Source organism: Moschus berezovskii, chromosome 28 (genome assembly GCF_049115385.1).
Source record: "Moschus berezovskii isolate FMDL1 chromosome 28, NW_MosBer_1.0, whole genome shotgun sequence".
NCBI lineage: Eukaryota > Metazoa > Chordata > Mammalia > Artiodactyla > Moschidae > Moschus > Moschus berezovskii.
The window spans coordinates 9581029-9605043 of record NC_142487.1 but is presented as its reverse complement, the minus strand read 5'-3'; the positions used below and the strand labels follow the sequence as shown (position 1 = coordinate 9605043).

At 41.0% G+C, this 24015-nt stretch overlaps 1 protein-coding gene across 5 annotated transcripts in view; it reads right to left on the bottom strand.

Annotated features, from left to right (window-relative positions):
- PTPRM (protein tyrosine phosphatase receptor type M) overlaps positions 1 to 24015 on the bottom strand; it is a 671212-nt gene that overhangs the window by 239475 nt on the left and 407722 nt on the right. For all 5 annotated transcript variants that reach the window (XM_055417180.2, XM_055417182.2, XM_055417181.2 and 2 more), the window contains 2 exons: positions 5730 to 6003; positions 4679 to 4715 (listed from right to left, as the gene is read on the bottom strand). In XM_055417180.2, coding sequence (XP_055273155.1) covers positions 4679 to 4715; positions 5730 to 6003 — 311 coding nt within the window. The remainder of the gene's footprint in view (positions 1 to 4678; positions 4716 to 5729; positions 6004 to 24015) is intronic.

The following is a 24015-nucleotide window of genomic DNA, read 5'->3' as shown; positions in this document are numbered from 1 at the left end:
AAAATTCACCTTTAAAATATGACATTAAAATAATGGTTTTGCTTTCTTTTTCTTTGGGGTTTATATCTGAATACTATAATACTTTTGGAAAGAATTCATCATGTGTTTTCATGAAGTTTTTGTCTTGATTTCTAGCTATACTGCTGTTATTCAAATCACAGCAAGGACAGGAAGACAAATGACACCCTCCCCCAAACACCAAAAACAAACAAAAACCTCCAAATTTTTATTAACTCAAAACCTTCAAAATTTAAAAAGTGATACATCTACTTTTGGATATACATCTATACTTGGAAGTCTTATAGATTACACTATGCCTGATACAATAGGCCCTCAAATATTTTTCACCCTTTTAAATTTGCTGAGGCTTGTTTTGAGTCCTTGAACATGCTCAATCTTACAGCATGTTCCATGTGCACTTGAAAAGAATGTGTACTCTGTTTTTTTCGGATGTAATGTCCTGAAAATATCAATTAAGTCTAACTGTCCTATTGAATCATTTAGGATCTCTATTGCCTTATCAATTCTCTGTCTGGAAGATTTGTCCATTGATTTGAATGGGGTGTTAAATAGTCTCCTACTATTGTATTATTCCCATCAATTTCTCCCTTTATGTCTGCTAGTGTATGTTTTACGTATTTAGGTGCTTCCATATTAGGTGCATATAAGTTGACAACTATAATATCCTCTTCCTGTACTGATATTTTAATCATTACACATATCCTTCTTTTTCTTTCTTTATAGACTTTGTTTTAAAGTCCATTTTGTCTGATATGAGCATTGTGACCCGCCCAGTCTCTTGTCATTTCTGTTTGCGTGAAGTATCTTTTCCTGTCTCCTCACTTACAATCTATGTATGTCCTCAAATATTTTTTAAAAATAAAAAGTATAATAAGTTTCCAAATGTATATATTGTCAAGGAGAAACATAGCTGGCATCATGTCATGGAAAACATTATTTTATGGGAGATTAAGGCAAAGTATATACCCACTCCAGTGTTCTTGCCTGGAGAATCCCAGGGACGAGGGAGCCTGGTGGGCTGCCGTCTACGGGGTCGCACAGAGTCGGACACGACTGAAGTGACTTAGCAGCTTAGCAGCAGCAGCAGCAAGGCAAAGTATATAGTTTAAACTAATTATTGTATCAGTTGTAATGACTATACCTCATTTAAGACAAAAATTCTAACCGACTAACAAAACAGATTTTTACTTTTAAGTGTATCCTCTCAGTTTAGATTTGATTATCAAAAAAGTCTTCCAAAATTAGCAGAAAGGAGTTTCCACCCTACTAGTCACCATAAGGCAGCCATAAGGGATGTACACTGATTCTAAGACACAGTTGGACCAAGCGGTCTTAAAAAGAATTCAACTATAAACATGTGAATGTGATTCAAAATCAAAAATAAAAACTAGGAAAATTTCTATGTATTCTACCATAAAGATTAAAAAGAATTCTATGAGTTGGGAGAGTAACCCCCAAACATCAAGTATTAACATACTGTCATCATACAATGTCTTTTTAATGTAAGAGACAGAATATTCTGGAAAGAGTTTGCCTATAGCTAACAATCAAAATAAAGCTACATATACTTATGAGGAAAATAGATATATACATTAAAGGAGGATACATAAAAATACAGATGATTCTTCAACATATAAAGACATGTAATAACACACCTTAGGTATTTTCCTGTGTCCAGTTTTTACGAGACTTTATATTTGAGATGACTAGTGCCAAAACATACCCTTGAAATATGATTAAAATAATCACTATATTAAATTTCAAATTAGCATGAAATACATCTTTAAGAGACATATCTGTGTTTGAAATTACAAATTAGTTCCTTGTGGAAAAAAATCTACTTCCATACTTGCTCTGTAAAGATACATGTCAACAGTTGTTTCATGAGAACATTGAAATCTTTGTAAATTCAAAATGCTGCTTAGGAAAGTGGTTTGGTGTCTGAAAATTCCATTAAGCCACTATACTGTCAGCAGTATGTGGCAGGAACAGTCAAGACGTCTGAACTCTTTTAAATTTCTAATATCTTTATGATATGGTGTCAGTAACATTATCAGACCTGCCTGTTTCTCCGTTTTGACTGGTTAAGATGGAATGGCTTCCTTCATTGCAAAATCAATTTTAGTATCAATCAGAAAAAATTATCTGATTATAAAGGTGATGAAACATTAGATGGTGCGGTAAAGGAAGGTTGCTGAATCTGTAAATGTAGAAATTAATGAAATAAAATTGTATCAAACATTGTAGTTTCACCCACAAGGAGTGTATTTCCCAAGGTTCCCTCCTTGGTGATGATTTTATGAACAGGAATAACAATGGGATGCAATGAATATTAAAATCTATTTCCCTCTTTCTCCCCAAAGTTTATTTGATAGAATAGAGTTTGTTGCTGTGTAAACGTTTGCAAATTGACTCAGAAAATCTGAGCGGGGAAATATTTAGTCAGGTCATCTGATTGCTTAATCATCCTTTGGTGAATTGAAAAACAAATTACAATATTGATTAAATCTAGTTGATGATGGAAGAAAACCATCCAAATCACCGTCTAATTCAATCAATTGTGAAAACAGCAAACGTCAGATTTCCATGTTTACTAGTGTGTTATTTATATAATTACCTAACTATGCAAATGAACAAGACAGCAGATATTTTGTTGTTTTGAGTCAGCTGGGCACAGACTCAGTTTTAGTAAAAATGAGCACAGATACTCATACACTGCAAAAGCACGAGTGGCCAGAGGATCTGCTGGGTGAAAAGCCAGGAGATACAGGGAAACACTGGTGTAGGAGTCCAAACACTTGGGATCAAGCCTTGACCCACAGATTATTAGATGAATGTCATTGGCAGGTCAATTCATCTCCCCAAATATGCATTTTTTTCATCTCAGAAAAATAGCAATTTGTGTCTCTGTGTTCACAGTAATTTAGAAGAAATAAATGAGAACATGCATATGAAAGCAATTTTAACTTTCAGCTGTGACATGAAAGGCAAGGCATTATAAATTAGGCATTCTGGAACTGGGTTTTCAGAATTCAATAAAGCAATCTGAGCATGGGTCATGATCTGGAGGCCCAAGACGGTCAACACCTCACTCAAAGGCCTTATCATACTGTAATAGTTAATAGTTAAAAGTGAATTACAATTTAGAAATCACATCAATGTCTGTAGCTCCATTTTTTAAAAATTAATTTAGCCCTACAAATAAAGGCTTTTAATCAAGTACAATATGATATAAAGAATTGAGTATTTTAAAATCAATATAAGGAGATTCTTGGAAATAGAGCTATGAGCCCATGAGGACAAACAAAATATAAATGAGCTAAGTACATCCCACAAGGCCTGACACATAATATGAAACCAAGGATATCTGTCAAGTCAACGGGATAAAGAGGTCATGTATCTTCAGGAAATGAGAATTTTGAAAATGCCAATGGGCACCTGTAATCTATTTAAACTCTGTTGCCTGAACGTCAAACAACAAAAACAACAAGATATTTTCATCCAACAGAAGTCATCAAGGGAGTCCCTGTGATCTGACGAAACCTGGGGCTTTCTGCCGTCGTTTCTAAATTCAGCCTCACAGCACTTGCTCATTGTCCTCGTGTCTTGTCTAATGATTTGAAAGAGTGTGTTTAACTACAAGTGTTAATGTATGCTGCCTTGTTCTCATGTAGCTTTAGGCATTTCTAAAGTCATTTACACACTTCCAGTGGGATGGTTAAAAGCACACTGCAAGGTTGACAAGATGACGTCATAGCATGTATATACACACACACACACACACACCCCTGCACACACACACCCCTGCACACACACACACACACACACACCCCTGCAGTCTCTTCTTTAGGAGGTACTGAGCTTATGCTGATTCACCCTAATCTACATCTCTTCCTTGATCTGAGATTCACCCTAATCTACATCTCTTCCTTGATCACGTTTTTTCAGGATTATAACCAGGCCTGGGAAACAGAAGGTCCACAGCTCCTGGTCCCTGGGTTGAGAGAGACACACGTCCCCAGTGAAAAGAGCACAAGCAGACTCTGTTTTACAGATTATAACTAGATAATTGCTTTAGAGGGCTACCCTGGTGGCTCAACATTAAAGAATTGGCCTACCAATGCAGGACACTTTGGTTTGATCCTTTGATTGGGAAGGTATCCTGGAGAAGGGAATGGCAGCCCACTCTAGTATTCTTGCCTGGAGAATCCCATGGACAAAGGAGCCTGGCAGGCTACAGTCCATGGGGTTGTGAAAGAGTCGGACACAACTTAGCGACTAAACAACAAATTGCTTTAAAACAGCAGGAGATAATTTACTGTCCTGCATCTGAAGTTCACTAAACACAGTATTACTTAGGTAGGGTACTGTGGCTTAAAACACAGATAGGAGATCATATAAAAAGTAATTCTATTTTAATAGAATTTTCAAAAAGATAACCACTGAAAACTGCTTTGAAACACAGCAATATGACTTCTTATTTGAAAAAAAAATCTACATGAAACGCAGTTCACCGCCATACAATCCTAGTACATACATGGGAACACACACACGCCCAACACGCTTCTTTCAGTGACGTGAACATTTCAAGAAGTTTTGAAATACCGTCTAAAATTGGAGAGGACAGAAACCAGAACAACCCACGGTTTCTACCTACCTTTTGTGGCCACTCGGACACAGTCTATTTTGGTTTCCTGTGTTAAATAAAGAGGGGAGAAAAATCACTATTCATGTTTTCTGTGAAACAAACAAAATCTCTGCAGTTCTCCTTAAATACAGATAAGGGGAGGTCTCGCTGTTCCAAGTGCGGCATTAATCACACGTGCTTACTCCCTGGACTGTGCTCTGATACATTTTCTGGCTCCAGGGATGGTGGTGGTGGTGCTTGTGGGCATCTGTCAGCAGGCGGTGGGCAGAAGCTACGCACAGAACTGCCTCCGCCTGGCGGGGGCCCCCAAATCCCTTCTTCAGACTCCTCACTGACTCCCTGTGCCAACACTCGTGGGGAAATCCTGTCTCCCTGATTCTCACTGGCAAAAGGCAGTCGTGGTGCCGAGACCCAAGCTGTGAAGGAAAAAACCACTGCTGAGTCTGAAAAAGTCACCCCTTTCTCTAAGGAGACTTTCTTGTCTCATGAGAGCTCTGGGTCGGTCTAAACAGGAAAGGGAAGAAAAATTCAAAAACAACTTGATAGTTTGTATTTTGTTTTCATCTTATCTTTCTAAAGCTTTTTTCTCTTAGGAAAGAAAAAAAGAAAAAGATAACTAATTTAGTCCCAGCTATAGGAAGCATAAACTCTTGTGGCACCAAAGAAATGGGACAGAATATGCTGAAAAGACAGATGTTGTGAATCTCACAAAATTGTAAATGAGCTGAATGTACGTGCTGGAGCTGTGCTGTTTTCCTGTAAAATAGTAAGCTAAGCAGAATTACTAGCCAACTTTTGGTAACAAGTAAAAACTGAAAATAAAAACCATCCCATTGACAATATATTCTTCCTACTGAAACCACATATGAATATATTTGTTTCTTCCCAGGAATTTCTCCAGGTGAAAATAATTTTTAAAAAGAGAGAATAAAACATATTTCTTCCAAGTAAAAACACACAAAAGCATGACTTCCCTTCTTACGACTACAATATGTGATTTGACTGTGTTCGCATTAATAATCCTGAACAGCCTAAGTAAACAGCCATTTATAAAACTTACCCCGTTGGCTCTACTAGCTGCTTGGAAGTAAATTCTGTAGCTTTTATGGGGAAGGAGAGGGGTGTTCCAGTACCCGTTGTAAGTCTTATTATCACCAATAGTAAAGGGCTGAGCTGCTTGGAGGCTGTTGGCTGGGAATTCTGCAGCAAAGTAGTACTGGGAATTCAGTATGGAGGCGTTCTGGAAGTGGATGGGCACCGGGTAGCATTTTAGGATTTCTGTGGTCTTTTTCGTTCTTCGAGGACGCTCTTCCTCAACCACTATTTGGTAGACACTAGAAAAAAAGAGAGTCTTCTCAGTGATGGTTTAGGAAAACAGAGCTGAACCCCTTTTGTTCAACTGCACGGACGCATAGGACACCCCAGATAAACAACAAACAGGACAGGGTCAGTAATAAGGGCTTAGTGCCTAGTGGACATGGACTCCACACTTGCTCCATGAAAGAGACAGAAGTGCTTAGAGTTCTTCCACAGAACTCTCTAACACCGAATAAGACAATTTCTGGAAGGAAAGAAAATTCACCATAGTTAAAACATTTTTTTTATAGCAATTTCTGCTGTTGATGTGAGTAGAACAACAAGATAACTCTTATACAGTATTGAAGCTGAATTTGTATAAAAGGAACTCGGTTTAACCAATTAATGAAACTATATTAGCTGTAAGTTCATTGAAAAAGGCAACATAGTATTTTCTTCAGTGACATATGTATGAACACCTGTGAATTTTTATCAGGTCACAAGATACAAGGTGTGATGATTCAGGCTAACCAAGGTGTAACTTCCATATATATATCTTTTTAAATCTATTTTTAATTGGAGGATAATTGCTTTACAATATGGTTTTGGTTTCTGCCATACATCAACAGGAATCAGCCATAGGTATATCTATGTCCTCTCCTTCTTGAACCTCCCTCCCATCTCCCACCCAATCCTACCCCTCTGGGTCATCACAGAGCACCAGATTTGAGCTCCCTGTGTCACACAGCAAATTTCAATGGCTGTCTGTTTTGCATATGGTAATGAACATGCTTCCATGCTCCTCTCTCCATTCGCCCCACCCTCTCCTTCCCCCACTGTGTCCACAAGTCTGTTCTCTACGTCTGCTTCTCCACTGCGGCCCTGCAGACAGGTTCATCAGTACCATCTTTCCGTATTCCACATATATTAAACTAATTGAAAAAGACACATGCGCTCCAGTGTTCACTGCAGCACTATTTACAATAGTTAGGACATGGAAGCAACCTAGATGTCCATCAACAGATGAATGGATAAAGAAGTTGTGGGACACATACACAATGGAATATTATTCAGCCATAAAAAGGAACCCATATTTTCTTACATTCCTTGGAATTCACCATATTCAGCCAGTGGAAAGACAGGACGTTAGGAATGCAGAAAAAATGCATTTGCATTTCAAAAGCCAACAACTTGGAGTCAAAAGCAGTTTCTAAGAGGAAATCATGAACAGGGCATTTGAATTACATATAAAGATAAGATGGGGCTGAGTACCCTCAGAAGATGCTGTGAGTTCAGATGTCTCCTGGGAGGACTAGGTCTCCTGGTTCCTACCCACCTGTCTCTCCTCACCCCTTTTCAATGTTTGTGAAATTTGAATTAGCCTTAGGAGAATGGGAGAGACCTTGAAGGGATGGATTTCTTTACTGAGATGCCTACATTTACTAGAATGATGAACTTCTGTGCAGTTTGGTTGGAGGAAAAAAATGATTCTAATATAGAGAAACCTTGGCAGCAGTTTTGAAAAACTGAATCCAGATTAGATTGCAAGTTCTTCTGACAAGGAGATGTATCTTTTTCTTACTTTATCAGAAAAGCACTTCGACTCCCCAAGCACAACTCTGTAATCCTGGGGTTGCTCAGCATGGACACTCATTTAAGCTGGGGAAACAGAACAGGAGGGAGGTGCTTTCCACTCCCACCAGCTGGAGTCAGCGAGGGAGGTCTCTCTCTATGCTCCTGTCCCTGTGAACTTGGGATCTGCACCTGGTGAATCTCCTGTTTCTGGAAGTATAACCACTTAGCACATTCTATTACGGCCATGCCATGCAGTAGCCCTTCAGTTTGTAATTCTGTTTCAATAAAAATTGATGGTTGTAGAACATGAGACTGTTTGCTCACTAGGCAGGGGGCCCAGCAGGATTACAGTGTAATGATAAAGGGCTTTCTGAGCAGGGAGGTAAACTCAGAAAAGAAAATAGGACTCTTTCTAACCTCAAGACTTTCTAAACTCAAGACGTTTCTGCAGGATGTTCCACCAAACCCTGTGGTGTGCTCACCTGTAGGATGGATGCAACATGGAAGGAGGAAGTTAGGGAGGACCTTCCTACAGGGGTCAGGGACAAGGAACAGACAGAGGTGAGAGGGGACTCTGACTGCTCACCCCCTTCTCTTTGACCTCTTACATCTACAGTCAGATGTGGCAATTATAATACATCTGCCAAGTTCTCGGACACTTCTCCAGACATTTCTCCACCAAGCATGGGATTGGCTAACCTTGATGACGGCATGCAACCAACAGAACGTAACAGAAGGACAATGTGCAACTCTCAAGGCTTCAGTCTGAGAAGCGCAAACATCACTGAGAAACTGTGACTCTTCTGCAGGGCCTGATGTTGGGGTGGCTGACACTGGCATGTGCACCATTTAAGCTCTGCTCCTAATTCTGCTAAAACTTGGCTTCTAAATTAGTGTCTTTGGATCTTATTTTTTCCAATGAAATGAGAGAATCAGATGGATCTCCAAGGTATATATTTTTTATTCAGCATACAAGAACTACACTTGCAAGATGGACAAATCAAAAAATAATTCATTGCTTTGCAAAGAGATTCTCCATTAAATAACTTTTAACATTGGCTTTCTTCTATTAGAAATCTTTTCCAATTTATTTGCTATATGACATGATGTTCCAAATTCCACTTTAAAAACAACTTCTTGGAAGTCTAGTATACTACAATAGATAATGTAGACATATGAAGATTTATGTAAAGAAAAAAACTGTAGAAATTATTTCATACAGGAAATACTAGCCCAGGAGCCTTGCATATGTAGGTTTTATTTTCTGGTTTTAACTGATGATAAAACTGAGGTTCAGAGGTGAAGTGCCCATTCTCTTTGGGGCACATAGTTAAGTAATAGCTGATGTGGTCTCCTGACCATCAGATGAGACAGTTATTTCTGTATCTTGTGAGACTTAGACTAAGTGGGCCATGAAGTATATATATTTGAAAACGTAGCATAATCCAGAAGTAATTTCTACTTTATGTACCTTATATGTAATATATAGGGAGGAAATATACTGATAATTGCTAATAATATGCTTTGCTAAAATCTAATACTAAGCCTATTTTTTATTCATTTCCTGAATATACAAGACCTGAGAGAGGAGGAAATTACCAGGGAGAAGTTCTGTGATAAGATAATGCTGTAGATTGCAAGTCTATGCTGTATGACCCACAAATAAACAAGAACTGGAGAGAATCAGAAGCCGCGACTCTGTTTCTTCTACCACCTCTTCCATCACCCCCACTTCTCACTTTTCATCCATTTCCACCTCCCACCTTTGCTAGTTTTCCCCAATGCTACTCTTTTATTAATTCAACAAATATTTTTTGAGCCCCTAGTATGTGCCAGGCACTGCCCTGCTGCCCTGCTTTAACTTGAACAATATATTTGACACTCCCTAAGGGTGTGAACTGAACTGAACTGAAGGCTGATGGACAGAGAGGCCTGGCGTGCTGTGATTTTTGGGGTCGCAAAGAGTCGGACACAACTGAGCGACTGAACTGAAGTGAACTAAACTGAAGGCTTCCCAGGTGGCTAAGCCGTAAAGAATCCACCTGCCAATACAGGAGACATGGGTTTGATCCACGGGTTGGGAATATCCTCTGGAAAAGGGAATGGCAATCCACCCCAGTTTTCTTGCCTGGAGAATCCCATGGACAGAGGAGCCTGGCGGGCTATATTCCGTGGAGTCTCAGAGTCGGACATGATTTAGTGACTAAACAACAACAACAGGAGAAAGACAGTTTCGTTTTGGAATTGAAATGCCATCTAAGTGAATATGAATGAAAAAAAATTAATTTTTCCAATGAGCAAGTTGATGAGGATCATATGAAAATTCAAGGACTATATGATTATTTAATGGGCTTGATTTTAGCCAGTAGCATGTTAGGCCATACACTCTACTCCAGATATATTACTTCTTAAATAGCCACTATCTACTCATCTTCAGATACATTAAAGGAAGAAATAAGTAGACCAGAGCAATTTCAAACCCAGAATGTCTTTTCATCCTTGCTACACAAGACAAATTAGATTTGCAAGCATCCAGACCTCAAATCTATTTGCTCTTTAATAATTTAAGCACTGAAAGGTCAGGCAGCTCTTTTCTATCTCCCTCTATCAAAGTCCAGGCGCTAATGAAAAATGGCCAAGTCCCTTCTGTTGCCCAGTGGCCACACGCTGCTGCCCCCCGGTTGGAAATTAACACGGTATTGACAGCCAGGTCAACGGTACCTCGACAGAACTCGATGACTGATATGTTTTTCTTTTGTACAAATAACATCATCCCCACTGATGATTTTCATAAGAACTTCCTGACCACAGTTCAGTTCAGTTCAGTTGCTCAGTCGTGTCCGACTCTCTGTGACCCCATGAATTACAGCACGCCAGGCCTCCCTGTCTATCACCAACTCCCGGAGTTCACTCAAACTCATGTCCACAGAGTCGGTGATGCCATCCAGCCATCTCATTCTGTGTGTTAGCTAAAAAGAAGCTTTGAAAATCTCACTGTTTGAATGCTTCTCCTAAAAGGACGATTGAAAAAAAAAAAGGGAAATTCTCAAGGATGGTAAACCAAATAGAAATTTCTAGCTTAGTGAGCTGAATTAAAATTCTATTATCTTTTTAATGTATTAATCATATTCCCTTTGTTTATCAGTCACACCGTTGCTAGCCTTCTTCCACCACTATTCTGGAATTTAAAGTAACACAAAACTTCTCTGCGGCATTTGCAATATGAAAGCACAATCCATCCTGAGGATTAATCTGCCAAAAATGTGACATCATTATATCCAAGCTTTCTTATGGAATGAAATTTAAAGTTTAATTGATGCTAGGCTTTCTTACAACAAAACTCTAAGCCTCTTAGAAGGAGAATAAGAAATCTGCATTTATAGAGAATAGACCTTGAAGTATAACTTAGGAAAGAACATCTGAACATCTTTCATGGACTTTGTTAAACATAAAAGTTCAAATGTGATGAAATGGCTTTGGTATTTTCTAACTTCGAAGAGGTTGAGGATAAGCCTGCTGCAGATGTGAAACTGGTTTTAAAATGTGTGTCCTAATTCTTTTCAAGATTAAACCTTTAGTTGTAAGCCCATTCTTCTTACCTACTTATTCTGTTCCTTATCAGTATAAAATATTGAAGGGTTATCCAACTAGATGGACTTGCGTGGTAGCTCAGATGGTAAAGAATCCACCTGCACTGGAGGAGACCTGGGTTCGATCCCTGGGTTGGGAAGATCCCCTGGAGAAGGGAAAGGCTACCCACTCCAGTATTCTTGCCTGGAGAATTCCATGGACAGAGGAGCCTGGTGAGCTATAGTCCATGGTGTCACGAAGAGTTGGACATGACTGAGTGACTAACACTTTCACTATCCAACTAGATAGCTGAATGTTGGGTGAAGAGGCGAGCTGAGGGGAGAAGTGTCCTGATCTATTTCACTGTTGCTTCTGCTAATCCTTTAAAGTCAGTGTTTCTCATCATGTCAAAGGCTTAGAATAGTGTTCATTTCGTAACACTTAATAGTAACTTTAACTTGATGTGCAATTTTTGGTAAAAGCCATCTATTTTCTCTTCTAAAAAAAGAATAGAGGGGGAGGAGAAGAGAGAGATGATGATGTTTGGAAATAGTAACATAGAAATCTACAATACCATATGTAAAACAGATAGCCAATGGGAATTTGCTATATGACTCGGGGAACTCAAACAGGGGCTCTGTGACAGGCTGAAGGGTAAGATGGAGAGGGAGATGGGAGGGAGGCCCCAGGAGGGAGGGGACCTGGGTGTGCCTATGGCTGATCCTTATTGGCGTATGCCAGAAAACCACAACATTCTGCAAAGCAATTACCCTTCAATTAAAAATTAAAAAAAGAATAGAATCTAATATCAATAACTTCTTGATGATTAACTCTTTGCGGGGTGAGGGAAAATGAAAATATAAATTATATGCAAAACGGGTAAGAGAAATGTGTAATTCAGCTTTATTTACGCAATAACACAGACTGCATATCCTTCCTGTTCTTTTTCCAGTCATTTGCTTTCCCCAAACCTGTCAGCATTTACTGAAATGACACCCTGAAGATCAGAAAACGACCTGGTTCAACTGAACATATAAAAAATATTGCCACCAGTTGAAAATTAGGGGGAAAATGATCAGTTCAGTAAGGTCAATGTGTTTATCATCATGCCTAGGATCCATGTAACACGGGAGCTGAGAGCAGCTGAACGAGCATGTCCTGCTTATTGACTCACAAATGAGGTCCGGTCATCAGTTTTCCATGGACAGTGGGCCCTGGGTAACACACTGTGCAGCATAAACTGATCCATGGGTCGAGCATTCTGTGTTGGCCACTTTCATTTCTCTTTGTCCTTCTCTGTTCTGGATAAGACTGGCCATCTACTGCTGTGGCACACTTGCAAGGTACCACAAATAAAACTGATGTTCTTGCAGCTGCAATTCATCATTAGGAACTTGCCTGACATCCCTACGTTGCTTCTGTACTGAATGTGTGTGCACGTGTGTGTGTGTGCATGTGTGCCTGAGCATGTGGTCCCACATCATACTGTTCTGCTAGTTAGTGATAAATCTGATATCATAAAATATTAATTATAGCTGAAAGGTTGGGCGAGAAATATGAACTCAATTACTGCTCCATATTGTGAACAAAGGGCAGGGAGGAAAAAACCCTACAGTTGTGGAGGTTTGGGGTAATAAAAGGACAACTGGAACATTAGACTTGGGCTGAGAAGCTGTGTAAAAGGCCACGTGTTATTAATCTTCACAAGAGGCACCAAATTGCAAGTAAATTAGTCCAAGATGGAACCTCTTTAAGAGTGACTTCTCCCCCTTTTGACAAGTGAAGATGCTTTCCTTTGCACATTTCACTTCACTTATGTTTATCATAATGTAATCATCACAACTGCATAACAAACACATGACTGTAAAAATTATAACCCAAAGTCCCCTACTATTTTTAAAGCTGTTTTTCTTAACTCGCTCTAGGGTTTAAAAAAAAAAAAACTAGAAAAATTGAATACTATCAGAGCCACACTAAGTGTCTTCATTGTTGTATGTTTATATTATATTTAATCCAGAATCTTTCAGTCTCTGAAAGTATTCACAGCAATAGTGCAGCCCAGGTGAGATGTGCATGCACGTGTTCTCAGTCGTGTCCAACTCTTTGCAACCCCATAGACTGCAGCCCGCTAGGCTCCTCTGCCCATGGGATTCTGGGCAAGAATACTGCAGTGCACTGCCATGTCCTCCTCCAGGAATCAAACTCACATCTCCTGCATTGGCAGGTGGGTTCTTAAATGCCGTCGTCTAGCAGGGGCAAGAGCACAGTGAACTGAGCCCCACACCAGTGGTCAGTCCAGCTCTATCACCAAATCACCCCCTGACAACTAGGGTCCTTTCAGCTCTGGTATTTCATTGCTCCTGGCACTAGGTCAGGAAAGCTGTGACGTCGATGAGTGAGAAGAAAACCATTTTATCCATATTTCCTTCCTTTCTGTGATATTTATCGCATCAAGCCCTGTAAGAGGCACAAGGGAGGAAGAAAAAGGAGCAAAGACCAGACTGTCCCATCTTGAGAAGCACAGCCTTGGGGGTGTTAGAAACAGGGCCCTCAAACCGAGAACTGGGACGAGATGCTGACAAGGGTTTGTACCAAGTGGAGGAGGAAGCAGGAAGCAGTCTCTGTCTGCATCAAAGTCTCCTGTGGCATCAGCTGCTCTGGGAACGTCTCGTCTGGACCTGGTGCCCAAACACTCCTGCTGCTGGTGGCACCCAAAGACTGTCCTGTGCTGCCTGCGGCCACCAAATTTCCCCCAAATTAAAGCCAAAGCCACAACAGCAAACAAAAGAGCCAATGTCTTTGTGGTTCCAGCGCAAACCCTATTTCACTACAACCCCCTCGGTGTACAAAGCTCCACCTAAGTCCCAGCAGGCCTTCCTGTCAGATTCATCAGAGCCTGCCTGCAAAGCTCCCAAGACCCCTGGGGACTCTTCATCAGTAGGACTGAAGACTGAGGGTAATGGGCTGGACTGTGGCTCCGATGCCTTTGGGGGTCCCAGCAGGCCTGTCCCAAGAATCCCCGGGTTTCCCCAAGAGGAACCCTGGGAGCGGCTGGGTTTTCCTCAGTTTCCATGGTGCCCAGATCCTACCAGAAGGACACTGTAGGGCCTAACGAGCAGGGCTAGGTGTTGACTCCCATCCCCTGTGATGCCCAAGGGGAGGAAGAAGAAGCAGGTCCCTCTGCTCCTCGGGGCCTCTGCTCCCCGGCCCCAACTTTCCCCAGGTCCCTACCCTGGCAAACCTGAACTACCTTTCCTACCTTCTACAATCATGCCACAGGTAACAAGAGCCATCATTTCTCAATTCTACTGTTTCATTTGATATCCATTGTAATTACGAAGATCAAGTCAAAATATTACAGATATGTTGGTTGTTTGGGGGGGTGATGGTGGCGGAATCTGGCAGTGGGGTCCCCTTGCTGCCTCCCCAGGCCACAGGTGGCCCCCTGCCTGGTCCTCCCCGTGAACGAGAGGCCTGTGCGCCTGGCCTGCAAGCCCTGGAGCGCCAGGCTGGGGCTCCGATCTCACACCCAGAATCCTTCAGAGGGGATTACGTTCAAGAAAAAGATCTGATACGGGGGAGGGATAGAGAAGCAACATATTTTCATGCACAAAAGCAAGTTTGAAATGGACTTGGAGGGAAAGTTAAATTAAGTTCCATTGTGTAAAAGCTCAACTACACCTACTCTATTATTTTTATCTTCCCCTGCCATTTTTCAGGTTGATTTCAAGGGTTCTGGAAGAACAAACTTAGTTTCCAAAATGAATTTTCAAAGAGATGACTGACACTGTCATCCTAAAAGCAACTTTAATAAAAATGATCTTTGTTTCCTGGCAGTAAAGGGATCCAGAATATTATTTTTTAATACGATAAAAGTCACCCAAAATCAGGTGGTAGAAGGGTGGTGGTGGTGGTAACAAGAGACTTCGTACAGTTGTTGTGAACACACTCTGTAGCAATTCAGCTATAAGAAGTCACAAAAAACTGAGCCTGCACAGTAATATAAAACTGAAGCTTTACTGTTAAGTGACATTTTGGTCTTTGTGACTATGTGTACCAATGAAAAAAGGAAAAATTTTAGGGTGGAAGTCAGGTACTTAGAGCTGTTTTCCTTAACCAATTTTAGCAATGGATAGAACCTTTACAAAAGGTTCTAGCACTGTGACAAAAGAACCTTTAACCCCAAAGGTTTAAGGTGCTCTTTGCAGGTTACAATTCTTCAATAAAAGCGAGGGAACAATTTAAAAAACCATTAATAAGCACTTCAGAAGAATTGATATTTTTTTTTTCTTTATTCTTTGGGGACTATTAAGATGCTAAAAGGAATAAAAGAACATACAGATCAACAAAAAAGACTGATAAATTTGATCAAAACAATCCAAAACACTAAAGCAACTCTGTTCAACCCAAGTCCTTTAAGTATCAAAATGTATTTCGCTGGTAAACACTGAACAGATTCTGATGGAGTTCAGTTCAGTTCAGTTGACCAAAAGTTTACAAAGTCTTAGTTTAAAGATTATAACAAAGAAATAATGAAAACAACAACAACCCCAAACCCCTGCTTCTAACTTTTAAGAATTAAGATTTTTAATATTGATAAGCCCCCAAGATTGCAAGGATCATAATCTAAAGACAGAGGTGTGATATGTTTTCTTAACCCTGGAAGAGACAATAAAGAAAAGATTTTCAGAAAAGCTCTTGTTGGCAAAGGGAGACACAACCACCTTGGTTTCAAAGAGATCCTGCTGGGACGATGTTTGCAGTGAGGACGGCTCCTGGGAGGCACCTTGCAGGCCATGTACTGTTGTACAGGGAGAGCATGGCTGTCAACTCCCCTTCCCCCCCTACCCCAGACCTCAGTTCCTTATCTGTGCTAGGAGCGCAGGCATCTGAGCAGAAGTCTGCTCTGAGGATTAGAATCATTTCATAAAGGACCAAGCAGGGTTCTGACACATTATAGCTGCTCCATCTAAGTCACAATAATGCTTCATTTTTTATCATCATAATTATTATTCCCATCAGATCATCACTGAGGCTCAGGAGTATTCTACTGCAACTGAGAAGCTTTCCTGCAACACAGGCATAAGACAAGGGGCTGCTCTTGTCTAAAAGACATGACAGTCTTCACAGACCAGAACAGCATCAACAGTTATAAGAAGAGCTTTCCTACAATGAGCAGAGGACGTGTGTGTTGGATGCTGTCCTGAGAGCTCTGCTTCCTGTCATTCACCTCCCAGCTGCCCTCGGAGGTGGACGTTCTCACTCACATCTATTTCAGGGGGAGAATGAGACAGAAAAGTTGTGCCACTTGCCCGAGATCGTGGGGCATATAAGCACCAGGATCTAAACCCAGGTTCCCCAAACTCCATGTTGGAGTTGGCTGCATATTTGATGATTCTGAACATTTCTACACCTTCCTTCCCAGAAAAGGGCCCTTGCTTGTAACTACTCCAACCAACAATTCTTTCTCATCACTGTGGGGTTTTGATGGAACAATAGGTCTTCTAAAACTTTGATAATTTTACAGAACGATCACATACATTTCTTTCAGTGACCATCAGCTTATGTCAAAGTATGCGTTTCCTTTAGAACTCAGATCCTACTTAAGTGATAACCGTGTACATTGGTATAAAAGTTAAAGGCAGTAATGATGAGAAATTTTAGGCATACTACCAAAAGCAAGAAAAAAGGGAATAAAAACTGAACACCAATCCGGTCAATATTTCTGCTAAGCAAATTCTGATATTAGAGTTTTATACTTTCTCAACACTTCAGCTTACAAAGAATTTTCACCGTATTAATCTTCATGACGATGTCATGAGATGGATGGGTCATGTGTTGGACTCCAATTTCAGAACTAAAGAAAGACTCAGAGTTCATAGGATGGCCAGATCACACAATAGTAAACAATGCAGCCCAGATGCAAACCGAAGACTTCTGGTCCATTTGATCATTCTTTAAAAAAAAAAAAAAAGCTAGTAATAAATTAATTTTTAAAGTTTTCATTACATTTTTAGTTGACTTTGATGAGAATTCTTTTTCAGAGAATTCTTTGTAATAATTCTCTATGGTTCCCAGCTTTTTGGAATATATATTTCCACTGTAGAGCATTAAAATTCAACATCTGTACACACTCTAGAGTGATCACCAGGACAAGTCCAGTAACCATCCATCACCACACAGCTGACCCTCTTCATCCATTTCACCTACCTCCCAACCCTCTTTCTCACCTATGGGGGGATGGAAAGAAGAGGAGAAAGGGAGGGGTGTCAGTGACCCCACAAGGTAAGAAGCAGGAGAAGTTTCAAAGGCCTCAGCATAGGCATGTGAGATTCTAGTGACCTTCTGATGAAATGTGTATTTTTAACAATGACTTCTTTGAAGTACTCCTTCTGAATATAATCTTATTAATAACAATACGATTGATCCAAGGGTAAAAGCAGGGTATTTTTTTATGCTTCTGCACTCTAAGGAAGAGTATAGTATTTAACTTTTATTTAGTGATGAGAATATAAATATAAAATCACTTTCTTCCTTATGTGTTCAATGAGTTAAAAGGAGGTTTGAGACCTTCAGTTTCTCATCTATAAAGGCGTCCGTGATAATGACTTCTGCTCACAAGGAAAAGATGAGGTTCAATTCAATAAACATCTATTGCACAGTTAATTAGGTTTGAGGTACTGAAGGATATTCAGAAACTAAATTATGAAAATCATTTTGCGACCCTTTTGGATTTCCTATTACATTTACATACATTTTACATAATGATTAGCCCAGGAAAAGGGCTCACTTCCAACATTAAATTCATAAATCTAATTAATACTCTTGAGTGCCGGTCAAACTTCATTTACTGCGTATGCAGTTTTAATTGTATTTTCTGGGATGGCCACTGTCTACACCTCTTTACTTTCTCTGATCCTAGGCCGTTCTATGGACCACTCTTCTCTTCAGTGAACCTACAGAGGTCTTCCAGTCCTGACTGGTCATTTCCTGCAACTCCTTTGAGTTTCAGCTTAAATAGCACATCGTGATTTCCTTGTTGGGTTTCCTCTTCGGTCACATGCCCTCAGTAACTCTTTATACAGCTTGCTCACCATCCTAGCACCGTGACTTGAAGATAAAGATGCTTCATAGATGTTTGGTAAACAAATGAATGAATAATTGGCAATGTTGGTGCTCAAATTTCTTACAACACTTGGCACTGTTACAAAGGGCAAGATTTTCACCAGACTATTAATCTCAGAGAGCTCTTACCACTTCTCACTGAGCAGGACATATACCGACACAGGACAGGAAACACTATAAGGAAACACAGAGAAATGAAAAATTGGGACACAGAGAACAACTCCAAAGGGATATGACGATATGGAAAAAATGAACAATGCTCCCTAATCATTCTATATCTACCAGATTGAAGAATGAAGTGCTACTTAAATGAAGAAGCTGAAAACCAAGTACAGGTAACCATCACAAGCATAATGTAATAACAGACTTAATAAAACAGTTTTTGGCGAAATAGAAGGCACATCAGCATGTTCCTGTGCTTTGCTGTTCTCATCATAAACAATTACACTGTGCATATTTAGAAGTGCTGGTTGAGCAAATGTTCTTTGCTGAGGACAATGACAAAACCTGTTCTTATTATATGGCTATGCCCCCCACCCCCCACCCAAAGGATCACAAGGTGCTGACACCTGGGGAGAGCGGTCAGGTCCTCTTCAAGTGGACCCTGGGCTCCCAAAGCCCAAAGCTCTCAGCAGCTCCCTGGACTGATTTTTACTGTCTGTCTGGAGATTGACTTTATCATCCTCTTCGAACCTGTAGTCTTTTCTCATGTATTTATGAGATTGTGTGTGTGTGTGTGTGTGCTTAGTTGCTTCAGTCATGAAATCTTTGCATCTTATGGACTGTAGTCCTTCAGGCCCCTCTGTCCATGGGATTTCCAAGGTAAGAATACTGGAGTGTGGTGTCTGGGGCTCTTCCCCACCCTGGGATTGAATCCAGGTCTCCTTCTCTCTCTGTGTCCCATTTTTTCATTTCTCTGCGTTTCCTTATAGCGTTTCCTGTCCAGTGTCGGTATATGTCCTGCTCAGTGAGAAGTGGTAAGAGCTCTCTGAGGTTATTAGTCTGGTGAAAATCTTGCCTTTTGTAACAGTGCCAAGTGTTGTAAGAAATTTGAGCACCAACATTGGTCAATTACTCATTTATTTGTTTACCAAATATCTACGAAGCATCTTTATGTTCAAGTCACAGTGCTAGGATGGTTAGACAGTAGGTGGATTCTTTACCATCTAAGCCACCAGAGAAGCCCAACAATACTGGAGTGGGTAGCCTACCCCTTCTCCAGGGGACCTTTCCAACCCAGGAATCGAACCAGGGTCTCCTGCATTGCAGGCAGATTCTTTACCAACTGAGCTCTCTCGGAAGCCCTTATGTGATTGTAACACTTGAAAAAATGAAAGCAAGGCATCTGTAGTGAGATCAGTTAGTCTTTGTCAAAATGTCCAAGATCCCGTCTTAGCTGGGAACATATCTGGAAACCCATCCCTTCAACTCTGTGGAATCAATAATTGTGATTAGGAAGATCAGCAATGCTGAGAGCTCGCGGCAGATCAGTGCTGAGGTTCGTCAGTCAGGCGGTAAGTTGTTCAAGTCAAGGCCTTTGCAACCTCTGGGTCTCTGGGTTTACAACTGAGTTCTAAATGATTTGTCTGTAAGATTGACTTGTGGTCCAGATAGATGAGGGGAAAGAAACAGCAAGTAACTTTCTCTATCGTCAGTGGACAGTGACTTGAACTTGTATGTCTGCCTCCCTCCCCCAATGGGGGGCTTCTGGGGTCCTGGTTAGTGTGGAAAGGGGGTGCAAAGTGCTACTGACCTCACCTCCAGGGAGGTGGTCACTTATATGACTTCCACTACAAACAATGCTCAAGAGCCTTCATGTAATCTGTAGTTCTAAGCTCAGACATTTATCTTTGCAGAGACAAGCACGGGTTCCTCTGGGCATAGGAATGAAAAAAAAAAAGAGAGAGAAATAGTGTGATCAAAAACTTGAGTCTTCCCTGCCCCCCCGTCAAGAGTTAGCCACACGCATCCGCTTAGTGTCCTGGAGCATTCATTCCTTCTGCGCTCTGGTTTTCAGTAAGCAAGACACTGCCCCTCATCCATTCACAGGCATTGAAACACACCCCAACATGTATAATATTCAGTAATCGTCCCCAAAGTGCTAAGCACAGGCTCAGGGCAAAGGCATCAGGGTGATACAGCAAAGGGAATGTAGACAGAAGCAAAAACAGAATGATACAGAAGGTACTTCTGAGTAAGAGGGATTAATCATGCCGCCTGTTTGCTGCTTACAGAAATTGAGGTCTAAAAAATATTTGCAAACGATAAGCAATTCCCAGTAAATTATTAGAGTCATGGCTGAGCTAGTTTTTATTCACTTCAATAATACTTTAAACTGTTAATGTCACCAATCAGTCTGATTAAGCGATACATTCTCTCTCATTTTTTTCTCCCGAAAAAAGAAATGTTTTTGGTTCCCCAAAGTCCTGTTCCTAACGAGAATTAGCATTTGGCATTTACAAGAGCCCGGCTCTAAGGGTTAGCAGTATCTTGACTGGGTAGATGACAGGACCCCGGGCAGGGTTGAGGGTCCCAGGTGCACTTCATCTATCACATCTGCCCTTCACCCTGCCCAGCAAACCTGCCCTCCAGGCTCTGGCTGATCGTTCCTACACATTTTCCTTATGTAAATCCCTGGATGGCTGCTCACAGCCTAGCAGTTGCATCTTCACCCCCCGGTGTGGAGCATGAGGCCACCTGATCCAGCCCCATCTCCCTTCCTCTCCTCCCATCCGGCCACGCCAACCCTCTGTAAGCGTAACACCCTTCTCATCTCCAGATCAGACCAGCCCAGTGAATCACCCTTCTCATCTCCAGATCAGACTATCCCGGTGAATCGCAAATACCTTTCTTTTGAGAGAGTGAAAGGACAAGCAGATTCTTTGAGGGTACACAGAACATCAGATTCCATTGGGCCAAGCAAGTTAATCGTCTCATTGACTCTTTGTTGGTTTGGCATATGGTGAACTTGACTTTTAGAGTCATTCTGTGGGCTTCTCAGGTGTCTCAGCGGTAAAGAGTCTGCCTGCCAATGCAGGAGATGAGGGTTCAATCCCCGGGTCAGGAAGATCCCTGGAGAAGGAAATGGCAACCCACTCCAGTATTCTTGCCTGGAGAATCCCATGGACAGAGGAGCCTGGCGGGCTACAGTCCACAGGGTCCCAAAGAGTTGGACATGACTTAGAGACTGAACAACAACAAGATGGCAATGAGTCGGCCACAACTGAGCAACTAAACAACAAATCAGAAAATAGGATTCCTTCTGTTTTACGGTTAAGTTTATTCGGTAGAGCTGATAAAGACGGTAATTAACTAATGACTCAGGGTTCAGCAGGGAAACCCCTAACCTTTTTAAAGAGTTGTTGTACATTTGAGGGACAGTTCATTACCTATTTATAGCACCAATTCCGCAAAACTCAAAAAGGCAGAAATAAATAGGTAGCCAGAGGCAATCAAACTGTCAAATGCAGTAGAGAGATCAGAATTCCTAGGAATTCTACTTAGAATTTATTGATAGAGACAGTTATGGAATTCTTACTTTTCATGTCAAATCAGATTTTTGGGATAACAGTTTTGAAGAGAATAAGACAAAGGAAAACTGAGAAGTCCATGGCTGGTCTTCTGAAAAGAAACAACGTGAACCACTTACTGCTATAGTGTGAAGAGTACCAGCGCAAGAAAAAGCACTTACATAGCATTAAGTGTGTGCGAAGTGCTGAAGAGTTTTGAAAAATATTACCTCATTTAATCTTTACAAGAAGCCTAGAATGCTGAAATGCTCAAAGGCTTCTTGTGTAAAGGGGAAGAGAACAAGGCGTCCAAGAAGGTGGTGACACCAGAGCGATAAGGTCTTTCCTGGGACTTAGAAATGGGAGAACATCACACAGATTGCTGCTGCTTTAAAAAAAATTAAGAAAGATCTGGTCCATACTTCCTAACATCAAACTTCGAAAACACAGTCAGTCATATGCCAACAACTGCAACTCCTAAGATAGGCAACTTCTTAGAACCAAGTGTGTGATTATCTCATACTTTCTGTTAGTAATAATGGCGTCTTTCTTTCCTTTTATGACAAGGTGAGTTGCACCATCCCATCCGAGTTGGCAGGTGTCACAGCCTCACTGGTGCTCTCACACTGAGTCCCTTTAACAGAAACTGCCGTGTTACACCCAGCTGGAGACGTGAGTTCAGGCCCACAAGGAGAATAAAACTCATTTCCCATATAGCGCCAAGAGCAAATGGAACACGGTTGAGAAATGGAACACATTTTCTTTAAATACAATTGCTCTACTGCCTCTTTATTCTCGATGGAATGAAAATTTGTTCACCTTCTTTTAAGACTAAGGGTGGATTTTTCAGAGGAGAAGAGCTCTATAATGAGAAAAATAGCATCCTTTAATGCATTTAAAATTTTTTACCTAATTTATTACAAAAGAATATTTGATGAGTGTATGCATGCTCAGTCATGTCTGACTCTTCGCAATTCTGTGGACTGTTGCCCGCAAGGCTCCTGTGTCCATGGGATCTGGAGTTGGTTGTCATGCCCTCCTTCAGGGGATCTTCCTCATATAGGGATGGAACCCATGTCTCTAATGTCTCCTGCACTGGCAGGTGGTTTTTTTTTTTTTTTTAATACCACTAGTGCCATCTGGGAAGCCCTTGATGAGTAATATGAGTAAAATATAAACATCAGAAGTTAACAACAAGCTTTAAATATCAGTACATGTTTCCTACTTTACTATGTAAGGCAAAACAGCATGAGCAAAAAGGACAGGAGTAAATGAAAACAGCACAGGTTTGCAGTCTACCATGATGGCTCAGAGGTTAGTGCGTCTGCCTCCAATGCGGGAGACCCGGGTTCGATCCCTGGGTTGGGAAGATCCCATGGAGAAGGAAACGGTAACTCACTCCAGTATTCTTGCCTGGAGAATCCCAGGGACGGCGGAACCTGGTCGGCTGCCGTCTATGGGGTCGCACAGACTCGGACACGACTGAAGCGACTTAGCAGTAGCAGCAGCATGATGACAAATACAAGGCAAAACCAGTCTAACAGAAGTCTGGACATGTTATGCAAAAATAAACAAATTCTTGACTTCTATATGAAACTGCACCTATTACATGATGCAAGTTTTTCATTTTTAAATCAGAAGTGGTCTGGATGAATAAAGCATTTATGCTTGCCTTTGACTAGCAAGAAATATTTCCTATCTCATTTGAAATCTTAATTAACTAGAACACACACTGAAAAAGTAAGGCAAAATATGCCTTCAATTCCTTATGCCCTTTGCTCTTTATCCTTAATGCAACGAAGTTCCTACTTGCTTTAAGATCTTGGCCCCCATTCTCAGCCACAGAAACTATTCAGAGATTGCTTTTTAAACCTATCTGTTGCGGAAGGATTCAACTGAGAGGACAACCAGATGACCACCAATGCACAGCATTAAAGTAATCAGGGCTGAAGACATGGAGACAACCCAAACGTCCATCGACAGGTGAGTGGGTAAAGAGGAAGGAGTACTCGGCTATGAAAAGAATGAAACAATGCCATTTGCAGCAACACGGATGGACCTAGAGATTACACTAAGCGAGGCGAGTCAGAAAGAAAAAGACAAATACGATGTGATATCACTTACATGCGGAACCTAAAGTATGACACAAATGAGCTTATCTATGAAACAGAAACAGGCTCACAGACATAGAGAACAGACCCGTGGTTGCCAGGGGGGTAGGGGGTGGGGGAGGGATGGACTGGGAGGTTGGGATTAGCAGATGCAAAGTAT